Below are 26,447 nucleotides of genomic sequence, written 5' to 3'. Positions count from 1 at the left end.
GGGGTGGGGGGAGGTCGCAGGCTGCCTCCAGGTGCAGATGGCCAGCCCCCTCCCACCCTCTTGTCTGAAAGGCCCAGTCCTGCCTGGGCCATCTGTTGCCAGGAACCTCCTTCTCTCCTTTCCCTACCGCCCCCCCACCCCGCCCCCCCGCACGTGCTGACCACCTGCTCTGAAGGCTGCAGCAGCTGAGAAGGCCTTCCTCCCCACCCCCCAGAACACTTTATACACACACACACTCACACACCACCTCCCAGCCTCCTGGCTCCCTCCGCTCGGCTCCCAGCAACCTCGCTTTTTTGCTAATGGGCCTTAATGCCCCTGCCAGCTGCTTTGCCAAACCCACAGGACTGGGCGGGAGCAGGGGCGCTTGGGCAGCCAGAAGCCGCCCCCCCGTCCCAGCCTGGTGCCCCCGCCCCCAAAGCTGAACCGACCGCGCACCAGGACGTCGGGGTCTGTTCACTCCCCCTCCCCTTCCCAGCAAAAAGTGCCTCGTCACCGCTTCTGCCCGCCCCCGCTGGGCCGGGAGATCTGTGGGGTTAGCTGAAAGATTTGGGGATGTGGGGCAGCGAGGCGCCTCCCGAGGCAAATTTTTCGGACGCAGAACTTAAGGGGATCTGAGGTCAGGGGTCACGGAGGGGAAGGGAGCCCACGCCTGGATGGACCGAGAAGAACCAGTGTCCGCGAGATTCACGTGCGTGCTCTGCCCAGGACGGGCCAATGGGCGTGGCGGGGCGGTGGCCACCCCGAAGAGGGCGGGGTCATATTTGCGTATAGGCGGGGCCTGCTGCTTAGGGGGCGGGGCCTCTCTGCATATCCAGCAGGCGGCGGGCCAATGGGCGGGGCTGGGGCGGGGAGCCGAAGCGGGAGGGGCGCTCCTCCGCCTCTGGAACGGAATCCTCCAGGGAGCGGAGCAGGCTAGCGAGCGTGCATCCCGCACCAACCCCCGGCCCCCATCCCCGGCCCGCGTCAGACGGAGCTGCCGCCGCCGCCGCTAGAGCAGCAGCAGCACTCGGGGATCCGGGCCCAGCCGGGGCCGCGGGAGGCGGGGGCGCCCGAGCCCTGGATGTCCCGCAGCGCGGCGGCCAGAGTGAGAAGGGCGGGAGAGGGGGGCTCGGGTGGGGGGCGGCGCCGCTGCTGATGTGGCGGAGGGTGGGAGGCGGCCGCGGCACCCGGATGGAGAGGGTGCCAAGGCTGGAGAGGGTGGTCCTGGGTGGGGGGTGTCCAGGAATACGCTCCGCTCCAAGCCGAATCTTGGGAGACAGAGGTCTGGGGCACAGGCCCTCTCTTGCCCAGGTTCTGAAGATAGGGATCCCAGAAAGAGATCTCCCCCTCCAAAAAATCAAGGACAGGGGGACAGCTTCTAGGTACAACTTCCTAGGCAAGATTTTGGGGATGGGGACTAAGACACAACCTCCTTAGGAAGCCAAAGCCTCTAGGAGGGGATTCCACACCAGAGACAATCCTTACCCCTCCCTGCCTGAGGGGGTCTCTGAACACAACACCCCTCTAGACAAGGTCTTGAGAATGGGGTCCCTGAGCACAGCTTCCCCACCAAGGCAAGGCCTGGGGGGATTCCAAGCACAGTCTGTCCCCAGGCCTCAGAGGCATCCCAGGCAGAGCATCGCCCCCACACTTGGGCGCTGTCCCAGGAACATCCCTTTCTCAAAACAAGGTCTCTGTGCCTGGGACCCCATCCCCCTCAAGTCTGAATAAAATAATGGGAATTTCAGGCAAACCCCACAAAAAAAAAACAGGCTTGGTCAAGGGTCCCAGGGCACAGGTCTGTTGGGCCACCCTCTTTGTCCCGGGGGCTGCCCAGCTGTCTGGGAGGGGCTCGACCCGCAGACAATCCACCGCTTCCCTCTTCAGTTCTGGCCCCCCAGGCTCCAGGATTCAGGCTGGGCCAGGGGGCGGCTCCCCAGGGACCTGGTACAGCCCTGTCTGTCTGCAGTGACTGCCGTGCTGGTGACGGCGGCTTTGTGTGTGGTACCTGGGGGGAAGGGGGGGAAGCCAGTGATGGGGAGGTGGCTAAGAGTGTGACCCTGTGTTTCTGTGACTGTGGCTGCCTGTGTGTGTCTGTGTGTCAGCTGCTGCTGGGGACTGTGAGGAATCGTGCGTGTGTGTGTTTCATGCTTGTGGTTGTGTCTGATAGTGCCTGTGATTGTATTTGTGTGTAACCCCAGCACTTGTGTGACTGTGCATGTATGTATGTATGACAGCTGCTTGCTCCATGTGCAGAACCCTGTACTTGTCATTCCGTCTCTGTTTGTGTGCGTAGCTGTGACTCTAGTTGTATCTTTGATTACATCTTTTGTGACCCTCACGTATGTCCCTTGGTAACTCTAACTGGGTATGTGACAGTGTATCCCTTGAGTCTGGGGTTGGGCATGTGTATGGCTGACTGAAGATGTGGGTGGAGTTGTGACTGTAAGTGGAGTTGTGTCTATGACTCTGTGTCCATGTGCGACTGTTCTAATGACTTCTAGTCTTTGTGGTTGTGTCTCTAGCTGATTTTATATGTGTGTCACACATGTGTTTGTGACAAACACATGTGTGACACACAACTCTGCCTGCAATTTTGGGTGTATGACTGCCTTTGTATATGAAGTCACATTGTGCTTATGTGACAGGTTGTGTGCTGGCACTTTGACTTGTATGTTTCTGTTCATAACCACATCTATACATGTGATCAGGGTTGTATAAATGACTACATTTAGGTCTGTGTGTTGATACTGACTGATTCTGTGCATTTGTAGTTGATTTGGGTTATGTATTTGACTTAAGAGGCTGAAACTGACTATTAATAGTGAGTTACTTAATTGCATGTGACTCAACCTATAGGTGTGTCTATATGTGCTGGCCCCAGGTGATTGCGTGTGTTTGTGGGGGTGTGTGTATGAGACTGTGACTTCTATGTTCGTGTGTGACCTGCATGTCTGTGACCCTGGGTGACTCTGCATACCTGTGTCTGTGTCACGGTCCGTAAGATTGTGGTCTGCTACACATTGTGTAGCAATGTGGCTGTTTGGGGTGGGTGCGTGTGTGTCCCTGCAGGCATGCTAGGCTGCTTTGTTGAAGTTGCATGATTTGGTGACAGAGTGAATGTCTCCTGACAGCATACATGTCTCAATCTGTAACCATGTCTTCTGTGTAAATGTAGCTGTAAGTATTCCATCTAGGTGTGTGAAATGGAAATTGTGTGCTGATGTTTCTGTGTGTGAGATATGGTGTGTCTGTCCACATGGGGCTGTGATTATACATGGTCCTATACTTGCCTGTGTGACTTATGTGTTTGCAGGAAAAGAGACTGTGTGTTTTTCTGGGATGATGTGACATAGTACAGCTGGGAGTTGGATGGTGGATAACTGCAATAGATGTACCATGACTGTGATACATGGCTGGGTAATGTGGACACTCCTGGGGCGGGACTTTGGATACATGACCATTTCTGAAATGTATATGACTGTGACTCTGAGCCACCAATTGTCTGGCTGTGTCTGAGTGGGGCTCAGGGAGATCTTTCTCTGGATGGCTGTATGCATGTCTTGAGTTTGTGTGCCTGTTTCTCTCTAACGCATGGGCCATGGCCATCAGGGTCCCTGTGTGTGGTTGCATATGGAGGACCATCCATAGAAGTATGGCTGATACTGTGACCACAGGTATGTCTCTGACTGGGACGTATGACTGTGTAACAGTGTGTGACCAAAAAGGTGTGTTGGTGTGACTGATACAGTTGGGGTTAGGTGGCCTTGTACAGCCGTGTGCTGGTCAATGACTAGACACATGTGTCTGCGGCTGGGTGTGACCAAATGTGTGTTAGTATGGCTACATGCGTCCCTGACCGGATGTCGACAGGCAGCAGGGGAGCTGTGTGTGAACACTGAGTGTGCCTCAGTGCTAATAGGTGACCTCCAGCAGGGTGTGATTCTTCATGGGTGGGTCTGTGACATGAGTATCTTGGATGGGTGCCTGAGGAAACAACTCTCGTTGGGTGTGGTTGTTCACAGGCTGCCCTGGTGGGTGTGCCTGGACCCGGCTCATTGTATGTGGCGGAGAAAAGAGAAGTGACCGAATATCAGTTGCTGATATGACCAAACATTTGTGGCGCTGCCTAGGCAGCCTGCCACTCTATGTGTGTGTGTGCTTTGTTGCTCAGTCATGTCTTACTCTTTGCGGCCCCATGGACTGTAGCCCCTCTCCCAGTCTCCTCTGTCCATGGGATTTTCCTGGCAAGAATACTGGAGTGGGTTGCCGTTTCCTTCTCCAAGAATACTGGAGTGGGTTGCCATTTCCTTTTCCAGGGGATCTTCCTGACCCAGGGATTGAACCCGCGTCTCCTGCATTGCAGGCGGATTCTTTACCTGCGGACAAATGGTCTGTAGCAGAGACTGTGTGTCTGTGAACATGGATATGTGGCCAGATATTTACAGTGGCTGTGACTGTTGATGTGTATCTGTGTGATCCCGTGTGTGTAGCTGTGGTGGTGTCTGTATGTAACTAATTGTGCAGAGCTATAACCAGGTGCTGGGGACAACTGGAGACCAGAGTTGCATGTATACCTGTGACTGTATGTGTGTGTGCAGCCCTGGACATGTGTCTAGAGGGCAAGGCCACTCCCTCTCCACACCAGCCCCTTGGGTACTGATGGCCTTCTGAGGCCAGGACATCCCCAACAGATGCTCCCAAAACACACCTACTCATTCCTAGGTCCTTGCAACCAGGTGGCTGATCGCCTTAGTAACAGTTGCTATAGTAACCAGGACTCTCATCAGGGATCCTGAGATGAAGGGGGGTTGGCTGATATCCAAAGAAGGGGTGAGGTAGGGGACTGAGCCCCATCCCAAGCCAGCTTCTCAACTTTCCCTCCCTCCCTCGGGCAGGGCGGACTGAGGAGGCCTGAGCAGCATCTGCCCCCTGCCCCCTGTGGGGCCCTGGGGCCCCCTGAAATCTCCAGGACGGAGCCAGGTGAGTGGCCAGCTGGGGACTGGTGAAAGCTGACTGAGGGGGTGGGTCTACCTAGCACGGCCAGAGGAAATGTCCCTGCAGTCACACGGGCTTAATCACACTTATGAGTGGACATCATCAAATGACTTCCATCGCACTCAAGTGACCTCTTTCACAGACTCACCTACCTAGACTGTGTCACACACACACACACACACACACATTCAGACACACACCAGCATCTGTGCACGCACAGGTACAGGGTCACACAAACATGCAGACACAATCCTCAACAACATCCAGACTCCCTCCCAGGCGAGTGCTACCGACTTGGGGACTCTCAAGAAATGTCCTCTTGTACAATCTCTCCAACAACACATACAGACCCACACTTTACAGACCACAGCCACACTTTCACAAGCAGATCCAGCCTCACAGACAGCACCCATGTGCTCGTGCCTATATAAGAGCTACACATTGATAAACACAGTCTCACAAATAAGTCAGCACTGTCATAGACAGTAGCCACATTCTCACACAATCACACCTTCATAAATAACACAAACACAACGTCAAAGACAACAGCCTCATGTCCTCACATACCCTCACAGACCCATGGCTGCATACAGACACACTCCCAGAACAACACTCACAGACCCACACTGTCTGCAACAACAACACATGATCTGACCCAGACACACTGTCACAAACAACAGCCATGGAAACACAGCCTCACCACCAACAGCTTCACTCCTAGACAGACATGGTGTTTTGAGTATCTCTCACACACACAAAGTCAAAGGCAACAGCCACATCCTCACACAGACATACAGCATCGAAGACAACAGTCATAGACATGGCCTTTCAAAGAAAACAGTTTCATGCTCAAACACAGACCCATCCTCACAGGCAGCATTCCCTGACACACACTCACCGCCACTCTCTTTAGCCATGAGCTTCAGGGACCTACACTCAGACAACCACCACAGTCTTGGCCACAGACATCCCCTCACAGACAGCATTCACACACACACTCTCAGACTCACAGACACAACCGTTCTCAGACCTGCATCCTTCCACACAACCTTCACCTGTACACACACTCACAGACAGTAGTTGTCCCAGCGGTTGTATCTGCATCAGAGACCAGCCCGTCCCCAACACTCTCTGGCATGGGCTCTGAATCTCAATCCCTGGACCTTCTGTGTCCCCCACCCCCCCATTTGGACCCATGCAACTCTCAACTCCTGGGCCCTCTGACCACCTCTGACCTTTACCCCTAAACCCCCTGACCTCATGGCCCCTGACTGCTATGCCCTCTACCTCCCAGGTCCCCACTGCCTTAACTTCCCATGACTTTGGATCATCATGCCTCTTGACCGTCACGTCTCCAAACTCCAGACCCCTAAAAGCTGTAACTCAGGACACCCCATCCCAGAACTCCACGCCCCTTAGCCCTATGCCTTTTTTTGGCCTCACCACAGGGCATCTGGGATCTTAGTTCCCCTACCAGGTGGAACCAGTGCCTCCTGTACCCTCTATGTTGGAAGCACCCAGTCTTAACCACTCACCACTGGACAGCCAGGAAAGTCCCTAGCCCCATGTCTTTTGAATGCACGCTGCCAATTCTCTCACTCCCCTGCCTTCCAGGTGCCCCCTTGTCAGTGTCCCCTAGCTGCTGCTGGTCCATGTTCCCCGAATATCAGATCCTCTGACCCAGTGACCCCTAACCCTGTAACCCCACTGCCGTGTTATCTGACCCTGTGCTCCGTGGGCATTGTTTTCCTCCACCTTGAGCCCCATGACTCTGACCCTCGCCCTTGACCTGCACCCCTGTTTTGTGTCAGCAGACGGGGCGGGCACCATGAACAAGCTAAGGCAGAGCCTGCGGCGGAGGAAGCCAGCCTATGTGCCTGAAGCATCGCGCCCACACCAGTGGCAAGCGGATGAGGACGCGGTGCGCAAGGGCACGTGCAGCTTCCCGGTCAGGGTGAGTGGGCGGGGCTCGGCCGGGCGTGGCTGCAGCTGTAGTCCTGCGGTTTGATGTGCTCATGCGTTCCAGTGCCCCGTGAGGTGAAGGAGACCTTGGCCTGTGTGGAAGAGACTTGACATCCGCAAAGAACTGTGGATCCTACAACATTAGCGCCCCCCCTCCCCCAGCCTGGGTCCCTCACAGTTGGGATTAAAACCCAAGACACATTCTCTCGTGCCAGGAAAATATTACCTGGAGTGTGTGTTGGGGGACTCGTCCCGCCTGGAGTCACGCTGTTCTGTGGGAGCTCACAGTCTCCAGGGGGGCACTAGAAGGTCGCAAAGATTCTGTAGCATTTGCAAAGCCCTCTACTGTTAAGTGGGCTTCCCTGATAGCTCAGTTGGTAAAGAATCCGCCTTCAATGCAGGAGCCCCCGGTTCGATTCCTGAGTTGGGAAGATCCACTGGAGAAGGGATAGGCTACCCACTCCAGTATTCCTGGGCTTCCCTTGTGGCTCAGCTGGTAAAGAATCCGCCTGCAATGCGGGAGACCTGGGTGCTACCCCTGGGTTGGGAAGATCCCCTGGAGAAGGGAAAGGCTACCCACTCCAGTATTGTGGCTTGGAGAATTAAATGGACGGTATAGTCTATGGGGGTAGCAAAGAGTCCTATACTACTGAGCGACTTTCACTTTCACTACTGTTAAGTGCTTTCTGGTTTAGACCACCACGACTCTTTACAGCACACACTAAAATTTATAAGGGAGATGGCAAGATTCAGGTTCAAATCTCCACTCAGTCTCTTCCTGGCTAGGAGACAACAGATGATGGTCACAGAAGGGGGGATTCCCCACACACACACACACACACACACACACACACACACACACACACTCTCCTCTCCTCCCTACCCTGCCTTATTTTCCCTTCCCCTAGAAGTGGATCTTGTGTGAGGGGCTGTTGAGAGGTGCAGGAAATGCTAGAGAGAATGAGGACTGGAAGATGGCCAATAAAGGGTGTTTTACTAAACTACAGCTGTGAGCAACTGAACTTGATGCCACTGGGGAACTCTGGGAAATCGGACCATCCCACCTGCGGGGTGAGGGAGCTGGAGCATGTGTACCCCAGCTCCCATCAGTCATTGCATGAGGCCAGTCCTCAGGCGCAGACAGTGTCACTCAGATGGACACCGAGATGTGTTAAGAAATCCCAGGGATACAAGAAGAGAGCTGCAGACATAGGACTTGTGGACATAGCAGGGGAAGGAGAAGGAGGGCTGAATTTGAGAGAGTCATATTGACGTATGTATACTACCATGAACAAAATAGATAGCTATTGGGAATCTACTGTATAACCCAGGGAGACCAGCTTGGTGCTCTGTGATGACCTAGAGGGGCGGAATGGGGGGTAGGGGATGGGTGGGAGACTCAAGAGGGAGGGGATATATGTACACCTGATTTATGTTGTTGTACAGCAGAAACTAACACAACACTGTAAAGCAATTATATTCCACATACACAAAAAAAACCCAGGGACAGAGGCAGGGTGAGAATCACTAGTCCGAACTGTGCTTCAGTTTTCTCACTTGTATATCTGGGAGGAGAATGGAGTCCCCCACCTTGCAGGTCTGAGATGCAGAGTAACGAGTTAATACACACGATGTGCTTAGGACACTGCCTGATACAGCAGCCCGGTGAATACCAGGAATCACTGATGACTGTGCTTGTTTCATGTCCTCCTTCCCTTCCCCACCAAGTACTTGGGCCACGTGGAGGTGGAGGAGTCCCGGGGGATGCACGTGTGTGAAGATGCTGTGAAGAAGTTGAAGGCGGTGAGTGAAGGGCTGGAGCCGGGACGGAGCAAGGTCAGAGCAGAAGAGGCAGCCCTGACCACACCCTCTGTCTGCCTCCATTTCAGATGGGTCGGAAGTCCGTGAAGTCTGTCCTGTGGGTGTCAGCCGATGGGCTCCGGGTTGTGGATGACAAGACCAAGGTAGGAGACCTGTGGGCCTGGGAGTGGGCTGGGCCCCCCTCTCCTCAGCCTGCTTGAACAGGGCCTTCTCACCCACCTCTGGGATCTCCCTCCCTCAGGGACCTTCAAGATTCAGCTCTGTGCTCCTATAATATATTGGCACATCTCACAGTCATAATTCAGGATGAGTCCTGTGGCTATTTGTGAACCGGCATGGCGTGTGGGTGAGAGCACAGACTAGAGCAGTTGCCTCAGCTGGTCTTCCAGCCCACCCACTTTCCAGCTGGGTGACCCCAGGCATGAAGGGGGCAGGGTGAGATTTAACCCCTGTCATACCTCACTTGCCTCATCTGCAAAAATGAGGATAAAAGTGGAGCCTACCATTCAATGAGAATGTATGTGCAAATAGTTTAAAACCATGCCCGGTATAGCAGAAGTGTTCCGATCAATAAATGTTAGCTGTTATGCGCTTATTGTCCATCTACCCGGCCAGATGGAAGCACTGTGGACCAGGACCTGGGTCTCTGTCTGCTCACCATTGAATTCCCTCCCCCTAGCCCAGAGACTGCCCGGGAAGCCAGCCAGCACGTGATGACAATTAGGTTAATGACTGAAAAGGATTCACCCCCTCCAGGAAGCTTTGCCGGACTCCCATCCAGCTTGGGTCAGGCACCTCATCTTGCTCCCAAAAGCCCCTGCACCTCCCAGATCCAGCCCTGAGCCCTCCGCCCATCAAGAACAGCGTGGCTGGGACTCTGGCCTGTCTCCATTGGGTGATGAGTCTGACTCCCGCCCTAAACTCGGGAGCCCCATGTGAGCAGGGCCCACAGCTGTTTCAACAAATGCAGGCCCCCAAGCCATTTGGGACAGGACACAGTCCAGACACGAAGGGAATACTGAATGAATACATGAGAGACAGTTTACATTCCTTTCCTGGCCTCCCTCCCAGGATCTGCTGGTGGACCAGACCATCGAAAAGGTCTCCTTCTGTGCTCCTGACCGCAACCTGGACAAGGCTTTCTCTTACATCTGCCGTGATGGGACCACCCGTCGCTGGATCTGCCACTGTTTCCTGGCACTCAAGGATTCGGTGAGTACCACTGAAGCCCAAAGCCACCTGACTCTGTGTCTCCCATGCCCTGGTATTCTGAACCTCAGCCCGCTGGGCGGTATTGGGCAAGTCACTCAGCTTACCTCTCCTCTCTGTCCTCATCTGGAAAAGGGGGTGTGTTCAGAGTCCCTGAGTGCGTGCGTGCTATGTCACTCCAGTCGTGTCTGATTCTGTGCAACTCTATGGACTGTAAGCCTGCCAGGCTCCTCTGTCCATGGGATTCTCCAGGCAAAATAGTGGAGTGGGTTGCTGTGCCCTCCTCCAAAGGATCTTCCCGACTCAGGGATCAAACCCGCAGCTCTTGTGTCTCCTGCATTGGCAGGCAGGTTCTTTACCAATAGCACCACCTGGGAAATCCATTCACAGCCCCTAACAGAGGATTATTGTGAGACTTGACGAGTTTGATACAGAGTATTTGGAACAATGCCTGGCGTATAGGAAGCACTCAGAAAAACATTATTTATCATCCTCCTCCTCCTTCATGTTTCTCTAGCTTTTCTCATTTGAGGAACATATACATACAGTAACATGTACAGATGACCCAGGCACAGCTCCATGAATTTTTCCTTATTTTGAAATTTTACTTATTTATGTATTTTTGTCTGCATCATGGGGCATACAGGATCCTAGATTCCCAACCAGGGACGGAACCCGTGCCCACTGCAATGGGAGCTTGGAGTCTTAACCACTGGACCACCAGGGAAGTCCCAAAGTAATTAAGGTGTATGATTCAGTGACATATATATATATTCACAATGCTGTTACACAATTCCATCACCTCTATCTAGTTCCAGACATTTTATCACTCCTCGAAGACACCTCATACCCGTTAAGAAGTCACTGCCTGCTTACTGTCTCTATGGAGTTGTCTGTTGTAGACAATGTGTACAAACAGGATCATACAGTATATGATATTTTATGACTGGCTCTTTCACTTAGCACAATGTTTTTAAGATTCATGCTTGTTGTAACATGACTCAGTATTTCATTCCTTTTAATGAACCAATAATATTCCATTGTATGGACATACCACATTTTACTTTATTTATCCATTGATGAACATTTGGTTTGTTTCTACCTTTTGGCTATTAGGACTAGCACTTCTATGGACGTTGGTATGCAAGTATTTGTTTGAATGCCTGTTTTTAATTCTTCTGGGTTTGTACTTAGGAGTGGAATTGCTGGGGCATATAGTAAATTTAATTTTTTTTTTAATTGGGGTATAGTTGCTTTACAATGTTGTATTATATCCCCTCCCTCTTGGACCTGCCTTTCAACCTCTCATCCCATCTAGGTCATCACCAAGCACTGAGCTGGGCTCCCTATGCTATACAGCGGGTTCCCACTAGCTATCTATTTTACACATAGCAGTCCACATTTTTTGAGTAATTGCCAAATTGTTTTCCTTGGTGGCAGCACCATTTTCATTCCCACTCACGCTGTACGAGGGTTCCAATTTCTCCATATCCTTGTCAACACTTTTTGTATTATAGCCATCCTATAGATGTGAGTGGTATCTCACTGTTGTATTTCCCTGATGACTAATGATGTTGGGCATCATTTCATGTGCTTATTGGCCAACTGTACATCTTTTTCAGAGAAATACCTATTCAAATCCTTTACCCATTTTTAACTGGGTTGTTTGACTTTTTACTGTTGTGAGAGCTCTTTCTATATTCTGGATACTAGATACTTATCAGTTGTGTGATTTGCAGAGCTTTCCCCTCATTCTCTGGGGTGCCTTTTCCCTTTCTTGGTAGTGTCTTTTGATGTAAAAATGTACACATTTTGATGAAGTTCAATCTCTCAATTTTTTTCTTTTGTTATTTCTGTTTTGGGTGTCATATATCATATCTAAGAATTCACTGACAAATCCAAGGTCACAGAGATTTACCAAATGTCTTATTCTAAGAGTTTTATAGTCTTGTTCAGTTACTCGGTCATGTTCAACTCTGCAACCCATGGACTGCAGCACACCAGACTTCCCTGTCCTTCACCATCTCCTGGAGCTGGCTCAAACTCATGTCCATTAAGTCGGTGATGCCATCCAGCCATCCAGCCATGTATAGCCTTAGCTCTTATATTTAGGTCTTTGATCCATTTTGAGTTCGTTTTTATACATGATGTGAGGTAGGAGTCAACCTTCATTTATTTTTCATGTGAATCTCCAGTTGTTCCAGTATCTGAGCTCTCAGTTTTGTTGGTCTGTATGTCTGTCCTTACGCTAGCATCCCATTATTTTGCATTGACTGCTTTAGCTTTGGGTAAGTTTTTAAACTGGAAAGTGTGAGTTATTCTATTTTATTCTTTTTCCAAATTGTTTTGGCTGTCCTGAGTCCCTTGCAATTCCATAAGAATTTCAGGATCAGCTTTTCCGTCTGTGGAAGAGCCCATTGAGATTTTAAAAGGGATTGCATTCAATCTGCAGAATGCTTTGGAAAATATTGCCCTTTTAACAATATTAGTCTTCCAATCCACAAACACAGGATGTATTTCCATTTATTTAAGTCCTCTTAAATTTCTTTCAACAATGTTGTGTAGTTTTCAATGTTTACATCTTTTATTTCCTTGGTTAAATTTATTCTTAGCCATTTTATTATTCTAATGGTACTGTAAATGGAATTGTCTTAATTTCATTTTTGAATTGTTTACTGCCTGTGTGTATATCACTGATTTTTTCATGTGTTGATTTTGTATCCTACAACTGTGCTGAATTTATTTATTTGCACTAATTGTGGCTCCTTTATGATATTCTAAGTATATGATCATGCTTTCTGCAGCCAGAAGTAATTTTACTTCTCTCTTTCCAACTTGGGATGCCTTTTATTTCTTTTTCTTGTCTAGTTACTCTAGATAGAACTTCCAATACAGCGTTGAATAGAAATGATGAAAATGGCATCCTCATCTTGTTCCTGATCTAGGGGAAAGCTTTGTCTTTTACCACTGAGGATAATGTTAAGTGTGAGTTTTTCATAAATGTCGTATATAAGGTTGAGGAAATTCCCTTCTATTCCAACTTTGTTGAATGTTTTTATCATGAAAGGGTGCTGGATTTTGTCATATGCTTTTCCTGTGAGAATCAAGAGAGTCATGTGGGGTTTTTTTTTCTTTCATTCTATTAATGTGGTTGATTGATTTTCATACGTTAAACCAACCTTGCATTCCTGGAATAAATCTCACTTGATCATGGTGCATAACCTTTTTAATATGCTGTTGGATTCAGATTGCTGGCATTGGGTTGAGGATGTTTGTCCTCAAATTTAACTTTAAGAGGTGACTGAGCATCTTGTTTCTGGGAGAAGGAAGTGGCAACCCACACCAGTATTCTTGCCTGGAGAATCCCAGGGACAGAGGAGCCTGGTGGGCTGCCATCTATGGGGTTGTGCAGAGTCGGACATGACTGAAGCGACTTAGCATGCATGCATGCACTGGAGAAGGAAATGGCAACCCACTCCAGTGTTCTTGCCTGGAGAATCCCAGGGACAGAGGAGCCTGGTGGGCTGCCATCTATGGGGTCTCGCAGAGTCGGACATGACTGAAGCGACTTAGCAGCAGCAGCAGCAGCAGCAGAGCATCTTATTTAGGGAACAGAAGTCAGACATACCTCATGAGAATCCCAACTCTGCCATTCACTTGTTATAATGGGCAGGTTGACCGAACCTTAGTTTCTTCATCTGTACAATAGGTTCACAAGGTTGTCCACCTCCTGGCACTCTTGTGAGGATTCTGTAAAAGGGTGCAAACCAGGGCTCAACCCAGGGCTACACAAAATTTTTGCTGACACATATGTGGGTTTCCCTGTGCCTGGCTTTGTGCCACATGCCCTGCATAGATTCATTCACCTTTCTTGCAACGACCCGATGAAGTGGGTGCTATTACAGCCCTCATTTTACAGATGCGGAGCCTCGAATACTGGAAGGGATTTTCTTGAGGTCACACAGCTGAGAAATGGGAAGCCAGGATCAATCTCAGGCTCTCTGGCCTTTGTTGTTGTTCAGTTGCTCAGTCATGTCCAATTCTTTGTGACCCCATGAACTGCAGCACACCAGGCTTCCCTGTCCTTCACTGTCTCCTGGAGTTTGCTCAAACTCATGTCCATTTGAGTCAGTGATGCTGTCTCTGGCTTTGGAGCCTCTCAAGTAGGCAAACTTGAAAGATTTGTAAAGTCAGCAGTCACTTGTACACCCTTCTACCCAGATCCGGCGATTAACATTTGCCTGGACTTATATCACTTACCTACACATCTTATTTTTTGATGCATTTCAAAGTTGCAGACATCAGAATACTTCCCCCAAACACTTCAGCTTGCATACCAGTAAGCAGAATTCATATTTGTTTCCAGCTTTCTCTTTTGGCCTCAAGTTGCAGCCCATGGGATCTTAGTTCCCCAGCCAGGGTTTGAACCTATGCCCGCTGCAGTGAAAGCATGGAGTCCTAACCACTGGACCCTCCAGCTCTTCTTCTTTTGAAGTGAAATTCATGCTGCCAACAAACCTTAAGTATACATTTGTCGAGTTTTGACAACTGTGTACACTGTGTAACGAAACTGTGTGACATCAAGGTCTAGAGCATTGCCACCAACCCAGACTGGTCCCCTCGTGCTCAGTCAGTCCCCATCCCCACTCTGTAAGAAACAACCACTGTTCTGATGTTTTTCCATCAAAGACTAGTTTTGCCCATTCTGTAAGTTCACATAGAGTAATACAATTCAACAGAGCCCTACAGTTATTACGCTCTTGTCTGCGGCTTTTGTCCCTCGTCGTGCAGTTGTGCACGGAGGCCCAAGAGAGGTGAAGGGACTCGGGGTCACCCAGCTGCTGGAACCCGGGGCTGCCGGCGTCCGGTCTGCAGCACAGAGTCGCTAAGGCCAACTCCACCTCTTCCCACAGGGCGAGAGGCTGAGCCACGCGGTGGGCTGTGCTTTTGCGGCCTGCCTGGAGCGGAAACAGCGGCGGGAGAAGGAATGCGGGGTCACAGCTGCCTTCGACGCCAGCCGCACCAGCTTCGCCCGCGAGGGCTCCTTCCGCCTGTCTGGGGGTGGGCGGCCGGCGGAGCGAGAGGCCCAGGACAAAAAGAAAGGTGGGTGCTGCCCGGCGGGCGGGGCGGGGCATCGGATGGGCCGGGGGTGTGGCTAAGGGATCCGGTTTGAGTGAGGAGAGCAGAGGTACCGGGGCTCTACAGTTTACAAAGCAGAAAAGAAAACACACACAAAACAAAACCCAAAACAAGCCACCCCCAAAAAGAAAAAAAAAAGCAAGGCACCGACCACGAAGTCTGGTTGCAGTTTCTACAGCGTACTTGGGTTTAAGGAGTCCTTTGGGCAATATTCTACCGGCCACAAACCCTGGCAAAGCTCACCGAGCGCTTTATTATCTGCTAACCCAAGGAGGTTCCCAGACTTTTCAAACTGTGTATCCACCCTGTTAATGGGTTGTCGAAGTCAAATTGCTGGGTTGTGGTTGGCATTTTAAGAAATAAAATAGAAAACGACAGGAAAATATCAGCATAAGGGAATGTAGTAAGGGTAAATGTAGTTATGTACTTTTATGTCAGTGGGTCTATGTGAGTGGTGGGGGAGGGGGACGGGTTACCAGGTAACATATTTCTTACTGTGGATTGCTGTCATGAAAGTTGGAAAAATACCTGGCAAGCTCTAACATTCTAGGTCAAGGCAAACAGTTTGTAAGTTCTCAAACTGTGTTTTTTAAATATTTGAGTGTATTATGTGTTGGATCAAAACATAATTTTTCTATTTATTTTTTACTGCGGCTTTTAGTTTTTAAATTTTTGGAAAACTGCTTAGAATTTACAAAGAATTTACCATTGGGATTCAGGATAAAGAAGACTGAAGAGATTTGACAGATATTATTAATAAAAAATGCAATGTTCGATCATGTATTAGATCCTGGATATTATATAAATATATGTATTCAATGTTCAATTCAATATATATATTTTGAATATATGTGTTGAAATATGTATTAATATCCATAAAGAATATGAGTAGAAATTGGAATATGGACTGTAGATTACCTAATGTATCATATCCATGTTTAATTCCCCAAGTGAGAAATTATACTGTGATAAAATTCTTTACAAATTATCTGTTTTACATATAGTAATGTGTATCTGTTAGTCTCAAACTCCTAATTTATCCCCCCTCCCACCTCCCCTTTGGTAACCGTAGGCTTGTTTTCTATGTCTGTGAGTCTATTTCAATGTCTGCTTGTTTGGTTTTTTCCTAATTTTATTTATTTATTTATTTATTTTTGGCCATGCTGTCTTCTTTGTTGCGTGGGCTTTTCTCTAGTTGCAGCAAGCGGGGGCTTCTCTTGTTGCAGAGTCCAGGCTCGAGAGCTTGAGGGCTTCCGAGGCTGCAGCAAGTGGGCTCAGTAGTTTCCGCTCCTGGACTCTAGAGCACAGGCTCAACAGTTGTGGCACGTGGACTTAGCTGCTCTGTGGCATGTGGGATCTTCCCTCAGGGATGCAAACTGTGTCTCCTGCATTGGCAGGCAGATTCACTGAGCCACAGAGGAAGTCCTGTTTCTGTTTTGTGAATAAGTTCATTTGTATCATTTTTTTTAGATCCCCCATGTAAGTGACATCTTTGATATTTGTCTTTCTCTGTCTGACTTGCCTCACTTAATATGATCATCTCTAAGGCCATTCATATTGCTGTAAATGGCATTATTTCATTCCTTTTTATGGCTGAGTAATATTCCATTGTGTATATATATATACACACACCATATATTCTTTATCCATTCATCTGTCAATGGACATTTACATTGTTTCCATGTCTTGGCTGTTGCAACTTAAATGTTACAGAAAGACAATTATGGAAGCAGAGACAGCTCGAATATGTAACAAGTTAACACTGGGGAACATTGGTTTAGAGAACCTGTGTGCTCTGTGTTCCATTTTTACATCTTTTCTGTGAGCTTAAAACATTTCTAGCTAAAAGGTTAAGAAAACAAGTTTTTATCACTTGCTATAATGTTCAGGTTTACAATGTCTATTTTTCTTGGTAAATTATGGGACCACTTACAAACCTCTTGACAAATTTAAAGATTTCTGCACGGCTTACAAAATATTTTATGTTTACATCATCTATCAGAATTTGTAAAGAACTTTATCAGTGGCAAAACAGATTACAAAGTATGGTTAACAGAGGGCCTGAATATATGATATTTTATTGTTTGCAAAAGAACACACTGAGTGGGTAAGTTTACTACTTATATAGGATATTAGAATTTACCAAGAATGTCATGTGCTTTAGAGTTTGCAATGGATTTTGCTGTTTCCATCCAAAGGATATTATAACTTCCAGGTAGAAAGCATTTTAGAGTTTGCACCGCAAAAATGAGAGTTTACAAAGTGTGGTATATTATTTGCTGAACACATCATGGTGTTTTGCCCGATGATGCACTGATTCACAGTCTGGAGGCACCGAACGTCTACAAAAGAGCTCTCTTCAGTTTAGGAGATAGGGAACAGTGCCCTTTCCACAAAGTTGTTTACCAAGCTTTTGTGGGATTCCAGAGCAGTTGAACATTCACTGTCTCAACTGAGGCTCTCAGGAGGCCTTGGAGGCAGCAGGGAGGTGTTTATTCCAGGTTCAGTTGGGGAACCTGCAGCCCAGAGATAGGAGGAGACTTTCTGAGGCCCCAGGTGGTGGGACAGAAGTGGTTTAGTGGTTCTAACCATCTCAGCCTGGTTCCACTGCCCCCAGCTTGACCTGGAGAAGGAAATGGCAACCCACTCCAGTATTCTTGCCTAGAGAATCCCGTGGACAGAGGAGCCTGGTGGGCTGCCGTCTATGGGGTCACACAGAGTTGGACACGACTGAAGCGACTTAGCAGGCATGCATGCATGCATTGGAGAAGGAAATGGCAACCTACTCCAGTATTCTTGCCTGGAGAATCCCAGGGACAGAGAAGCCTGGTAGGCTGCCGTCTATGGGGTTGCACAAAGTCGGACACGACTGACCTGGGGGAGAGCCTCATCGCCCCCTCGTGGACGATGGGAGAAGCGCTGGACAGCCTCCTTGTCTTCCTTGTGCTAAATCACTTCAGCTGTGTTCTACTCTTTGCGACCCCATGGACTGTGGCCCTGATGCTGGGGCTCCAGCACTGGAAAACGACAAGCTGATCTGCATGCAGAGGGCACTGATGTCAGGGCAGACATGCATAGGCTGTCGCTGTCACTGGCACCAGGCGGCTCCATCTCAGGCACTGGGAAGTCAGAGAACAGGCCCAGGCTCTGCCCTTGACCCCAGTTCTGTGGCCCTCACAAGGTGTGTGGGTCAGCGGATTCATTCTGCGGTAACTAAATGGCCATGGCCACAGAAATAACTGTGCATGTGTGTGTGTGTGTCACACCTGAGTGGTACAAGAGCCAAGCAGTATGTGACTTGGGCCTCTATGCACAACTGCACGATGAGGGATAAAACCCACAGACAAGGGCATAATACTGTATGGCTCTTTTGAACTGTATACTCTATGTGAACTTACAGATTGGGCAACAGTAGTCTGTGATGAAAAAATACCAGGACAGTGGTGGTTTCTTAGGGAGTGGGGACTGACTGAGCATGAGGGGATGGTCTGGGTTGGTGTCAATGTTCTAGATCTTGATGTTACACAGTTTCGTTACACAGTGTATACAGTTGTCAAAACTCACAAATGTAAACTTAAGGTTTGTAGCCAGCATGGGGCTCCTCTATCTGTGGGATTCTCCAGGCAAGAACACTGGAGTGGGTTGTCATGCCCTCTTCCAGGGGATCTTCCAACCCAGGGATCAAACCCATGACTCATATCTCCTGCATTGTCCGGCAGGTTTTTTACCACTAGTGCAGCCTGGGAAGCCCCTGAGTTTAACCTCACTAACACTCATCTTCCCTGGTGGCTCAAGACAGTAAAGAATCCGCCTACAATGCGGGAGACCTGGGTTCAATCCCTGGGTTGGGAAGATCCCCTGGAGGAGGGCATGGCAACCCACTCCAGTGTTCTTACCTGGAGAATCTCCATGGACAGAGGAGCCTGGTGGGCTACAGTCTATGGGGTCATGAAGAGTCGGACATAATTGAGTGACTAAGCACACACACACAACACTCAGGCTGTGGCTCAGGTGAGGTCACATGGAGGATGGCTGTGTGTTTGTGTGTAGGCAGGAGTGAGGAGAACCCTGCCATTTGGTGCTGAGTGGGGAGACCAGGTACCCACAGAGGACAAAGAGCAGCCCCAGAGGGGAGCGATCCCAAGCTGAGGGGTTGAAACAATCTGGAAAACTCCTCAGAGCAAGTGTGCCAAGCTGGGTCTAGAACAATGGGTAGCAACTGAAGGAATGGAGGAGGTACTTGAGGCGGGAAGAGTGGTGGGAGGCAGACAAAGAACAGAGCAGATGGAATGACAGAGGGTGACAGCATGACGTGGAGAGAGCAGGCCAGAGGAAGAGGCAGGTTAGCACAGTCGTTTGGAGCTCAGATTGTGGAATAAGCCTGCCCCTTCCTTCACAGTGTGGCTTAGACAAGTCACTTGCCATTGCTGGGCCTCAGTTACCACATCTGTAAAATGGGGATAAAGATAGTTTCAACTTCATTGGGTGGTGGTGAGGATTGAATGAGTTCATCCTTTCAAGGCACTTGGAACAATGCCTGATACATTGGTCATGCACCAAAGAAGTGTTTGTTAAGTTGATTAGAAAGGGAGACAGGAGATCTCAGAGGGAGAAATAGCAGAAGCAGCAGAGGAAGATGGATGGAGGACAGAAAGCTTGAGACACCCAGAGGGTCAGGTTGGGTGATGACTCCCCATGGGCCTCCTGGGGAAAGTGGTCTTGGCTTGAGAGGGGATGAGGGACATTTCAGGGCTCTGACCAGCTTGTCTTAAGGCCAGGGCACATGGGGTAAGGAAGGCAGCATTGGAAAACAATCAAGGGGACTGAGGAGAGGCCCCCATGCCAAGGTGGGGTATCTAACCATCTCTCTCTCCCCCATGTCTCTAGCAGAAGCAGCAGCTGCCCCAACTGCGGCTCCTGGCCCTGCCCAGCCTGGGCACGTGTCCCCAACACCGGCCACCACATCCCCTGGTGAGAAGGGTGAGGCAGGCACCCCAGTGCCTGCAGGCACCACTGCGGCTGCCATCCCCCGGCGCCATGCCCCCCTGGAGCAGCTGGTTCGTCAGGGTTCCTTCCGTGGGTTCCCAGCACTCAGCCAGAAGAACTCACCTTTCAAACGGCAGCTGAGCCTACGGCTGAATGAGCTGCCATCCACACTGCAGCGCCGCACTGACTTCCAGGTGAAGGGCACAGGTGAGCCAAGGACTCAGCAAGAAGGAACATTGGGATCAATGCCCCTGACTCTTCTGAGCAAGAGATAGGGAAGAGGTGGTACACATCACGATTGATTAGCACAGTCTGCCACAGCAAAGGAAAGGTGGAACGCATCATGATCAATTAGCAATGTGTGCCATCAGTCTGGGCGGGTGTAAGCTGTGATCCATTAGCAATGTCTGCTCCAGGTAAGGGATAGCACAAAGGTGGCTCAAGTCATGATCAGTTAGTACTGTCTGCTGTAGTTAGGGACAGGAGAGAGGTGGCATACATAATGATTGACGAGCAAAAGTTCGTGGGCAGGGGAGAGGAGAGCAGCTGAGCCTGGATGCCATGCTGTTGCTCAGGAGACTGAAGCACCATAGGCTAATGCTCCCTTCCCAGCTTTTGACCAGTAGAGCCATGAGATACAGGTGAAGGATACAGGTTCAGAGGAATGTCTGTTTAGGGCAGGGAGAGCTGAGTGATGGCAGACATTACGGTCTCCTTACAGTGTCTGGCATGAACAAGAAAAGAGAGTAAGGTGGCACACCACATGATTAATTACCAAAATTTGTTTTGGGCAAGCAAGAAGAGAGAGCAGGATTATTACATTTTGCTCAAGAAATGAATCCCAGAATTTGGCTTATGGAAGCAGGAGATGAAGGGCATGAGTAGCCTGGGGATCATGGAATCAGGGAGCACAGTGACAGATTCGTCATGTTGCTTGTGAATAAAGGACTGTGGGAGGCAGGACCCATTGTTATTGATTAGACATGCCTTCCTGGGAGAGTGACAAGGCCGAAGGTAGTATGTCATCATTGATTAGCAATGTCTGCCATGCTGGTGATAGGAGAGAGGCGGTACAAATGTCCTTTTATGTTGGAGGAAAGATGGAATTTCGAGTCCTTTCTTCCAGCATTTGGCCAGTAGAGCCACAAGGTCTTGCCAGGTGAGGGGTAAAGTGAGCAAAGACGGGAGAAAAGCATCGTGTTTGATTACTAATGTCTGCCATGGACCAGGAAAAGGAGAGACACGGCATATGTCATGATTTAAAAACAACGTCTGCCATGAGGAAGAGAGGAGAGGTGGCATGGAACTATGTTTTGCCCGAGGGAGACAGGCTGGAGGGCTGCCTTTCCTCCCAGCTGTCAGTGAAGTCATGCGGTCTGGCTTGCTCTCCTGTTTCCATATGCCAGATCTGTGACACCTCCCCCTTACGGCCCCGGGGATTGGTGTGGGAGGTGTTGATCTGTATCCAGGAGGCTGGGCTAGTCCAAAAGGTGACTGCAGAGCAGGTGCCAACGCTTATTGAGAATGACGCACGCTCACTCCATATCCTGCAGCTCACTCCCGTGTCCTGCACACACCCTCGCATTTGCTGTCCTCATTAAGCAGCCTGCCAATAAGCACACCCCCAGGGCTCTCACATCTGCTCTCTGAGGGGGCAGACACCCCAGACTTTATGTGGAAGCCTCGAGTGCCTGTAGCCAATTGCACACTTGCTTAGATGTGACTTGCTACCCAGAAATTTCATAGACTCACACAGATGGCCCACTCTGCTGTGGGTATCATGCTCGGAAGTCACATACTTAGAGAGAGGAGCAACTGAAAGTCACATACACACACAGAAGTTGCAGAACCAGGTGTGACCATTACACACACTTAGAAAACACATAATCAATACAAACTATTATATATAAAATAGATAACCAAGGCCCTGCTGTATAGCACAGGGAACTATTAATATATTCAATATCCAGTAATACACAATAATGGAAAAGAATATGAAAAAGAATACACACACACATATATACACGGAGGTATGTATAACTGAATCACTCTGCTGTCACATACTGCTTGGCTCTTGTACCACTCAGGTGTCACACACACACACACACACACACACTTATTTTTGTGGCCATGGCCACTTCGTTACTGCAGAGCGAATCCGCTGACACACACACCTTGTGAGGGCCAGCCACAGGGCTGAGGTCAAGAGCAGAGCCTGTTTGCTGACCTCCACCCTTTCCTGACTTCCCAGTGCCTGAGATGGAGCCGCCTGGTGCCAGTGACAGCGACAGCATCAGTGCCCTCTGCACGCAGATCAGCTCGTCGTTTGCCAGTGCTGGAGCCCCAGCATCAGGGCCCCCGCCGGCCTCAACAGGTAGACTCTGCCCTTCTCCTGATGCAGATTCCCTGCAGTGATGCTCCTGCCGCCCCCCCACCCCTGCTCCTTTCAGGACCACTGCAGAGACTCTGGGAATCTTGGAATCCCACAAGCTTGGAACCCTGGGTCATCTAAGAGCTATGAGATTACCATAGAAACCATAGATTACCATAGATTATATTACCATAGAATCCATAGATTACCATGGATCATTCAAGATCATCCTAAAATCATGGAATCAATCACTGTAGAACCATGGAATCATCTTAGAGCCATGGAATCATCTTAGGGCCATGGATCATTTAAGAGCTATGAATCATCGTAGAATCGTGGAATCTACCACTTGAGAACCATGCACCATCTTAGAACCACAAGGTCATCTCAGGGACATGGATTCATCCTGCTGCTGCTAAGTCGCTTCAGTCGTATCCGACTCTGTGCGACCCCATAGACGGCAGCCCACCGGGCTCCCTTCGTCCCTGAGATTCTCCAGGCAAGAACACTGGAGTGGGTTGCCATTTCCTCCTCCAATGCACGAAAGTGAAAGTGAAATTGCTCAGTCGTGTCCGACTCTTAGTGACCCCATGGACTGCAGCCTACCAGGCTCCTCCATCCATGGGATTTTCCAGGCAAGAGTACTGGAATGGGTTGCCATTGCCTTCTCCAGGATTCATCCTAGAACCATGAAATAACTTAAGAATTATGGGATTAGAACTTTAGAACCATGGGATCAATGTTTAAACCTTCCTGTCTTAGAACTGTAAAATCTAGACACCTACAGTCTTTGAATCACAAGATATCAGAGCCTAATAGATTTGGAGCCACAAAACCTTGGAATCTCACAGCCTCGAAAGCAGGCTCTCTGAGAAAATAATGCCAGGCAATTCCCCTCAAGCCACATGCTTATCCCAGAACTGGTGAAGCACCTTGGAATTCCAAACAATGTAAATTTAGAACTCTAGAATCTTCGAAAATGCAAATTTAAAACTACTGAAACTTACCCACCATGTTAGAATAGTACATTCTGAGAAAGAGCCATGCAATCTTAGAATCTTAGCCTTCTAAAACAATACTGTCAAAATATTAGAGCCAAGGGTAATATTGAAAAGTATTTAATAACAGGTTTGTTACTGACCAACCAGAAGGGAAGCCAGCCTGTGTGATTGTCACCCTTGCCTGTATTTTCCATCTCAGGACCTTAGAATTTCAGAACTGAATTTTCTGAGAGCTGTATGACCTTATGTGGTTCAGGAGGGGTCAAGTTATTTGTCCAAAGTCCGTGTAGTTAATGAGGAGCCAGGCTAGAAGCAAGGCGAGCAGCCTGGTGCAGAGTCTGGTCCCCAGCCTGGGGTTCTCTCTGCTGCAGCCCACACCCCTAACTGCCCCTCTTCTCTCTCCAGGGACTTCTGCCTGGGGTGAGCCCTCCGTGACCCCCGCAGCTGCCTTCCAGCCTGGGCACAAGCGGACTCCTTCGGAGGCCGAGAGGTGGTTGGAGGAAGTGTCCCAGGTGGCAAAGGCACAGCAGCAGCAGCAGCAGCAGGCGGCCCCTGTGCCCACTGTGCCCCCCGGCCTGCAGCCCTTCCCTGCCCCCGTGGGGCCCTTTGACGCCACACCGGCCCAGGTGGCTGTGTTCCTGCCGGCCCCGCACATGCAGCCCCCTTTTGTGCCCGCCTACCCGGGCTTGGGCTACCCACCCATGCCCCGTGTGCCCGTGGTGGGCATCACCCCCTCACAGATGGTGGCCAACGCCTTCTGCTCAGCCGCACAGCTCCAGCCCCAACCCGCCACCCTGCTCGGGAAAGCTGGGGCCTTCCCACCGCCTGCTGCCCCCAGCGCCCCTGGGGGCCAGGCCCGTCCACGCCCCAATGGGGCGCCCTGGCCCCCAGAGCCAGCACCAGCCCCGGCCCCTGAGTTGGACCCCTTCGAGGCCCAGTGGGCAGCATTAGAAGGCAAACCTGCTGTGGAGAAGCCTTCCAACCCCTTCTCGGGCGACCTGCAGAAGACCTTCGAGATTGAACTGTAGCCCGAGCCGCCCCGCCCACCTCATCATCTCCGGGTGCCCCACACCTGGGAGTGGAGGCCCAACCTCTCCCCTAGTCCTGCACCCTCCCATGGCCCCTCTAACCCCTTCTCTCGATCACCTCCCACAACCACTACGGAACTGACATTGTGACGCCCAGGTTGCAGCGGGATGGAATTCAGGGACGGACCCAGCCTGGCTAATGGACCCATTTCTCTGCCAGACATAGGGTGGCACAACCTCCTCTCCCCTCACTCCAGACACGGGGATGGCCACAGTCCCACTGAGCGCCTTGGTTCGAGCTACATTTCCCAGTTTCTGTTGTTGACCTTCTTTACCTTCCAGTGTTGGGTGGGATGGAGGTGGGATACCCACCTAGGGACCCTCCTGGGCCCCACCTGAGTGCCCACCCCCAAGTCCGATCATCCCACCCCCATACACAGCACAAGCAAAGGGCTTCCTTCTGCCCACCTGCTGCGTTCACTGCCAATGCTGTGCTCACCCCTCCCACCCCTCCCCTCCCCTCGGGGGCCTACCTCTTCCTTGGACCAAGGTCTCAAGAGGATAGGGGGCCAGGTTGGGAGGCCAGGAGGTGGGGTAGGGGGAAGGGGAAAGGGAAGAAGAAGAAGCTCAGTTACCTCACGTCGGTGCCCGCTGGGGAGGGGTTCCAGGAAGAAGGAAGGGGTGCCTGGCGGGTACTTTTCTATCTTTTATTTCCAGATTTTTTTGTATCTAAACTTGCAGATTTGTATTATACAAGGACAACCAATAAAGGAAGAATGTAATGGTGCCCCTCGAGAAGCAGGGTGTGTGTCCAGGGGAGGCGGTGTGGAGACCAAGCCTTTCCTCCCGGTCATCTAAAACCAAAGGGAGGAAAAAGGGTCTCCCTGCGTATTAACCTCTGAGTCATAGCATGGTAGCAGGTAACGCTGACCTAGGACTCAAGAAGTGGATATTAGTGGGCACCCCAAATTAATCACCCCATTTCTGATTCTTACAGATTTTGAACCAAGGAATTATGTAAATATATATGTGTGTGTGTGTGTGTGTGTGTATATATATAATCTACTGCTAATAAGTTTATATTAATATTTTAAATAGGTTTGGAATAGCGCGGCTCTGAGCTGGCTTCATGTCCCACCAATTGCATTTGCCGTAACAGGTCAAAGTGTCATTTGACATGGCAGCACATTTTTAAGTTTCTCTATTGTTTCCTGGGTTCCTTGATAACAATCTACAAAGTCATATATTTAAAAAATATATACTATATAGATGACACGTTTAATCCTTTATAGTTCTTTAAAATAAGGAGGCTGGTCTCAAGAAACCCAACCCCATATTTGATAAATCAGGAACTTGAGTCACTTACCCAAAGTCACACATCTGACTAGTCAGGGAGCTGGGATTCAAGTCCAGCTTCTGGTTGACCTCAAGGCCAGTCATTGAACCACCAGCTGTGAGGGGAGAAGCCTAGGATCTGCCTTCAAGGGTTTATATTACAGCCCATCAACCAGCTGGATCCTGGACTAGGGGACCTGTGACAGATGGTCTGCCTGGGCACCAAAGAGGGCTCCTAGGGAGCAAGCAAAGGACTCTGCTTGGAAGGAGCTGTGCTTCAATCCAAGCCTCTGCAGATGCCGTTTCTTCTGCCTACAATACCCTTTCCGGACTTGCACCTTCTACAGGAAGAATGCTACTCATTACTTTTAAAAACTTTTTTGTGTTGCAGTTTGCTTTATTTTGGGGCTCCCCTTGTGGTTCAGACAGTAAAGAATCTGCCTGTAATACAGGAAACCTGGGTTCAATCCTTGGGTCTGGAAGACTTCCTGGAGAAGGGAATGGCCACCCACTCCAGTATCCTTGTCTGGGAAATCCCACGGACAGAGGAGCCTGGCGGGCTACAGTCCATGAGGTCACAGAGAGTCGGACGCGACTGAGTGACTAACACTTGCT

The 26,447-nt window shown here is 49.9% G+C and overlaps 1 protein-coding gene across 5 annotated transcripts; it reads left to right on the top strand.

The window, feature by feature from the left end:
* Positions 1-292: 292 nt before the first annotated feature.
* NUMBL (NUMB like endocytic adaptor protein) lies at positions 293-25,284 on the top strand. 5 transcript variants are annotated; one of them, XM_086352593.1, is made up of 10 exons: positions 293-691; positions 4,881-4,965; positions 6,795-6,934; positions 8,671-8,745; positions 8,832-8,906; positions 9,835-9,975; positions 14,886-15,075; positions 19,999-20,304; positions 22,349-22,471; positions 23,875-25,284. In XM_086352593.1, the coding sequence occupies exons 3-10, from the start codon at positions 6,809-6,811 to the stop codon at positions 24,495-24,497; spliced, it is 1,659 nt and encodes a 552-aa protein (XP_086208719.1). In that variant the 5' UTR covers positions 293-691; positions 4,881-4,965; positions 6,795-6,808; the 3' UTR covers positions 24,498-25,284. The 5 variants fall into 5 exon arrangements, with proteins under 5 accessions (XP_086208719.1, XP_086208715.1, XP_086208718.1 ...); XM_086352589.1 differs by having other exon boundaries at positions 560-691; positions 20,002-20,304; XM_086352592.1 differs by lacking the exon at positions 293-691 and adding an exon at positions 880-1,087 and having other exon boundaries at positions 20,002-20,304.
* The last annotated feature ends 1,163 nt before the right edge of the window (positions 25,285-26,447 follow it).

This window comes from Bos grunniens, chromosome 18 (assembly GCF_055505025.1).
Source record: "Bos grunniens cultivar Pamir isolate PY7600 chromosome 18, Bosgru_T2T1.0, whole genome shotgun sequence".
Lineage (NCBI taxonomy): Eukaryota > Metazoa > Chordata > Mammalia > Artiodactyla > Bovidae > Bos > Bos grunniens.
Note: the sequence above shows the minus strand (reverse complement) of the source record. Positions and strands in the feature narration are given on the sequence as shown.

Bases quoted from the DNA above. Each gene is read 5' to 3' on its own strand.
- NUMBL (XM_086352591.1), top strand. From the start codon at position 1,064: ATGTCCCGCAGCGCGGCGGCCAGA. The intron at 6,935-8,670 runs GTGAGTGGGCGG...TTCCCCACCAAG, and splicing joins CGTGCAGCTTCCCGGTCAGG to TACTTGGGCCACGTGGAGGT. The intron at 20,305-22,348 runs GTGAGCCAAGGA...CTGACTTCCCAG, and splicing joins CTTCCAGGTGAAGGGCACAG to TGCCTGAGATGGAGCCGCCT.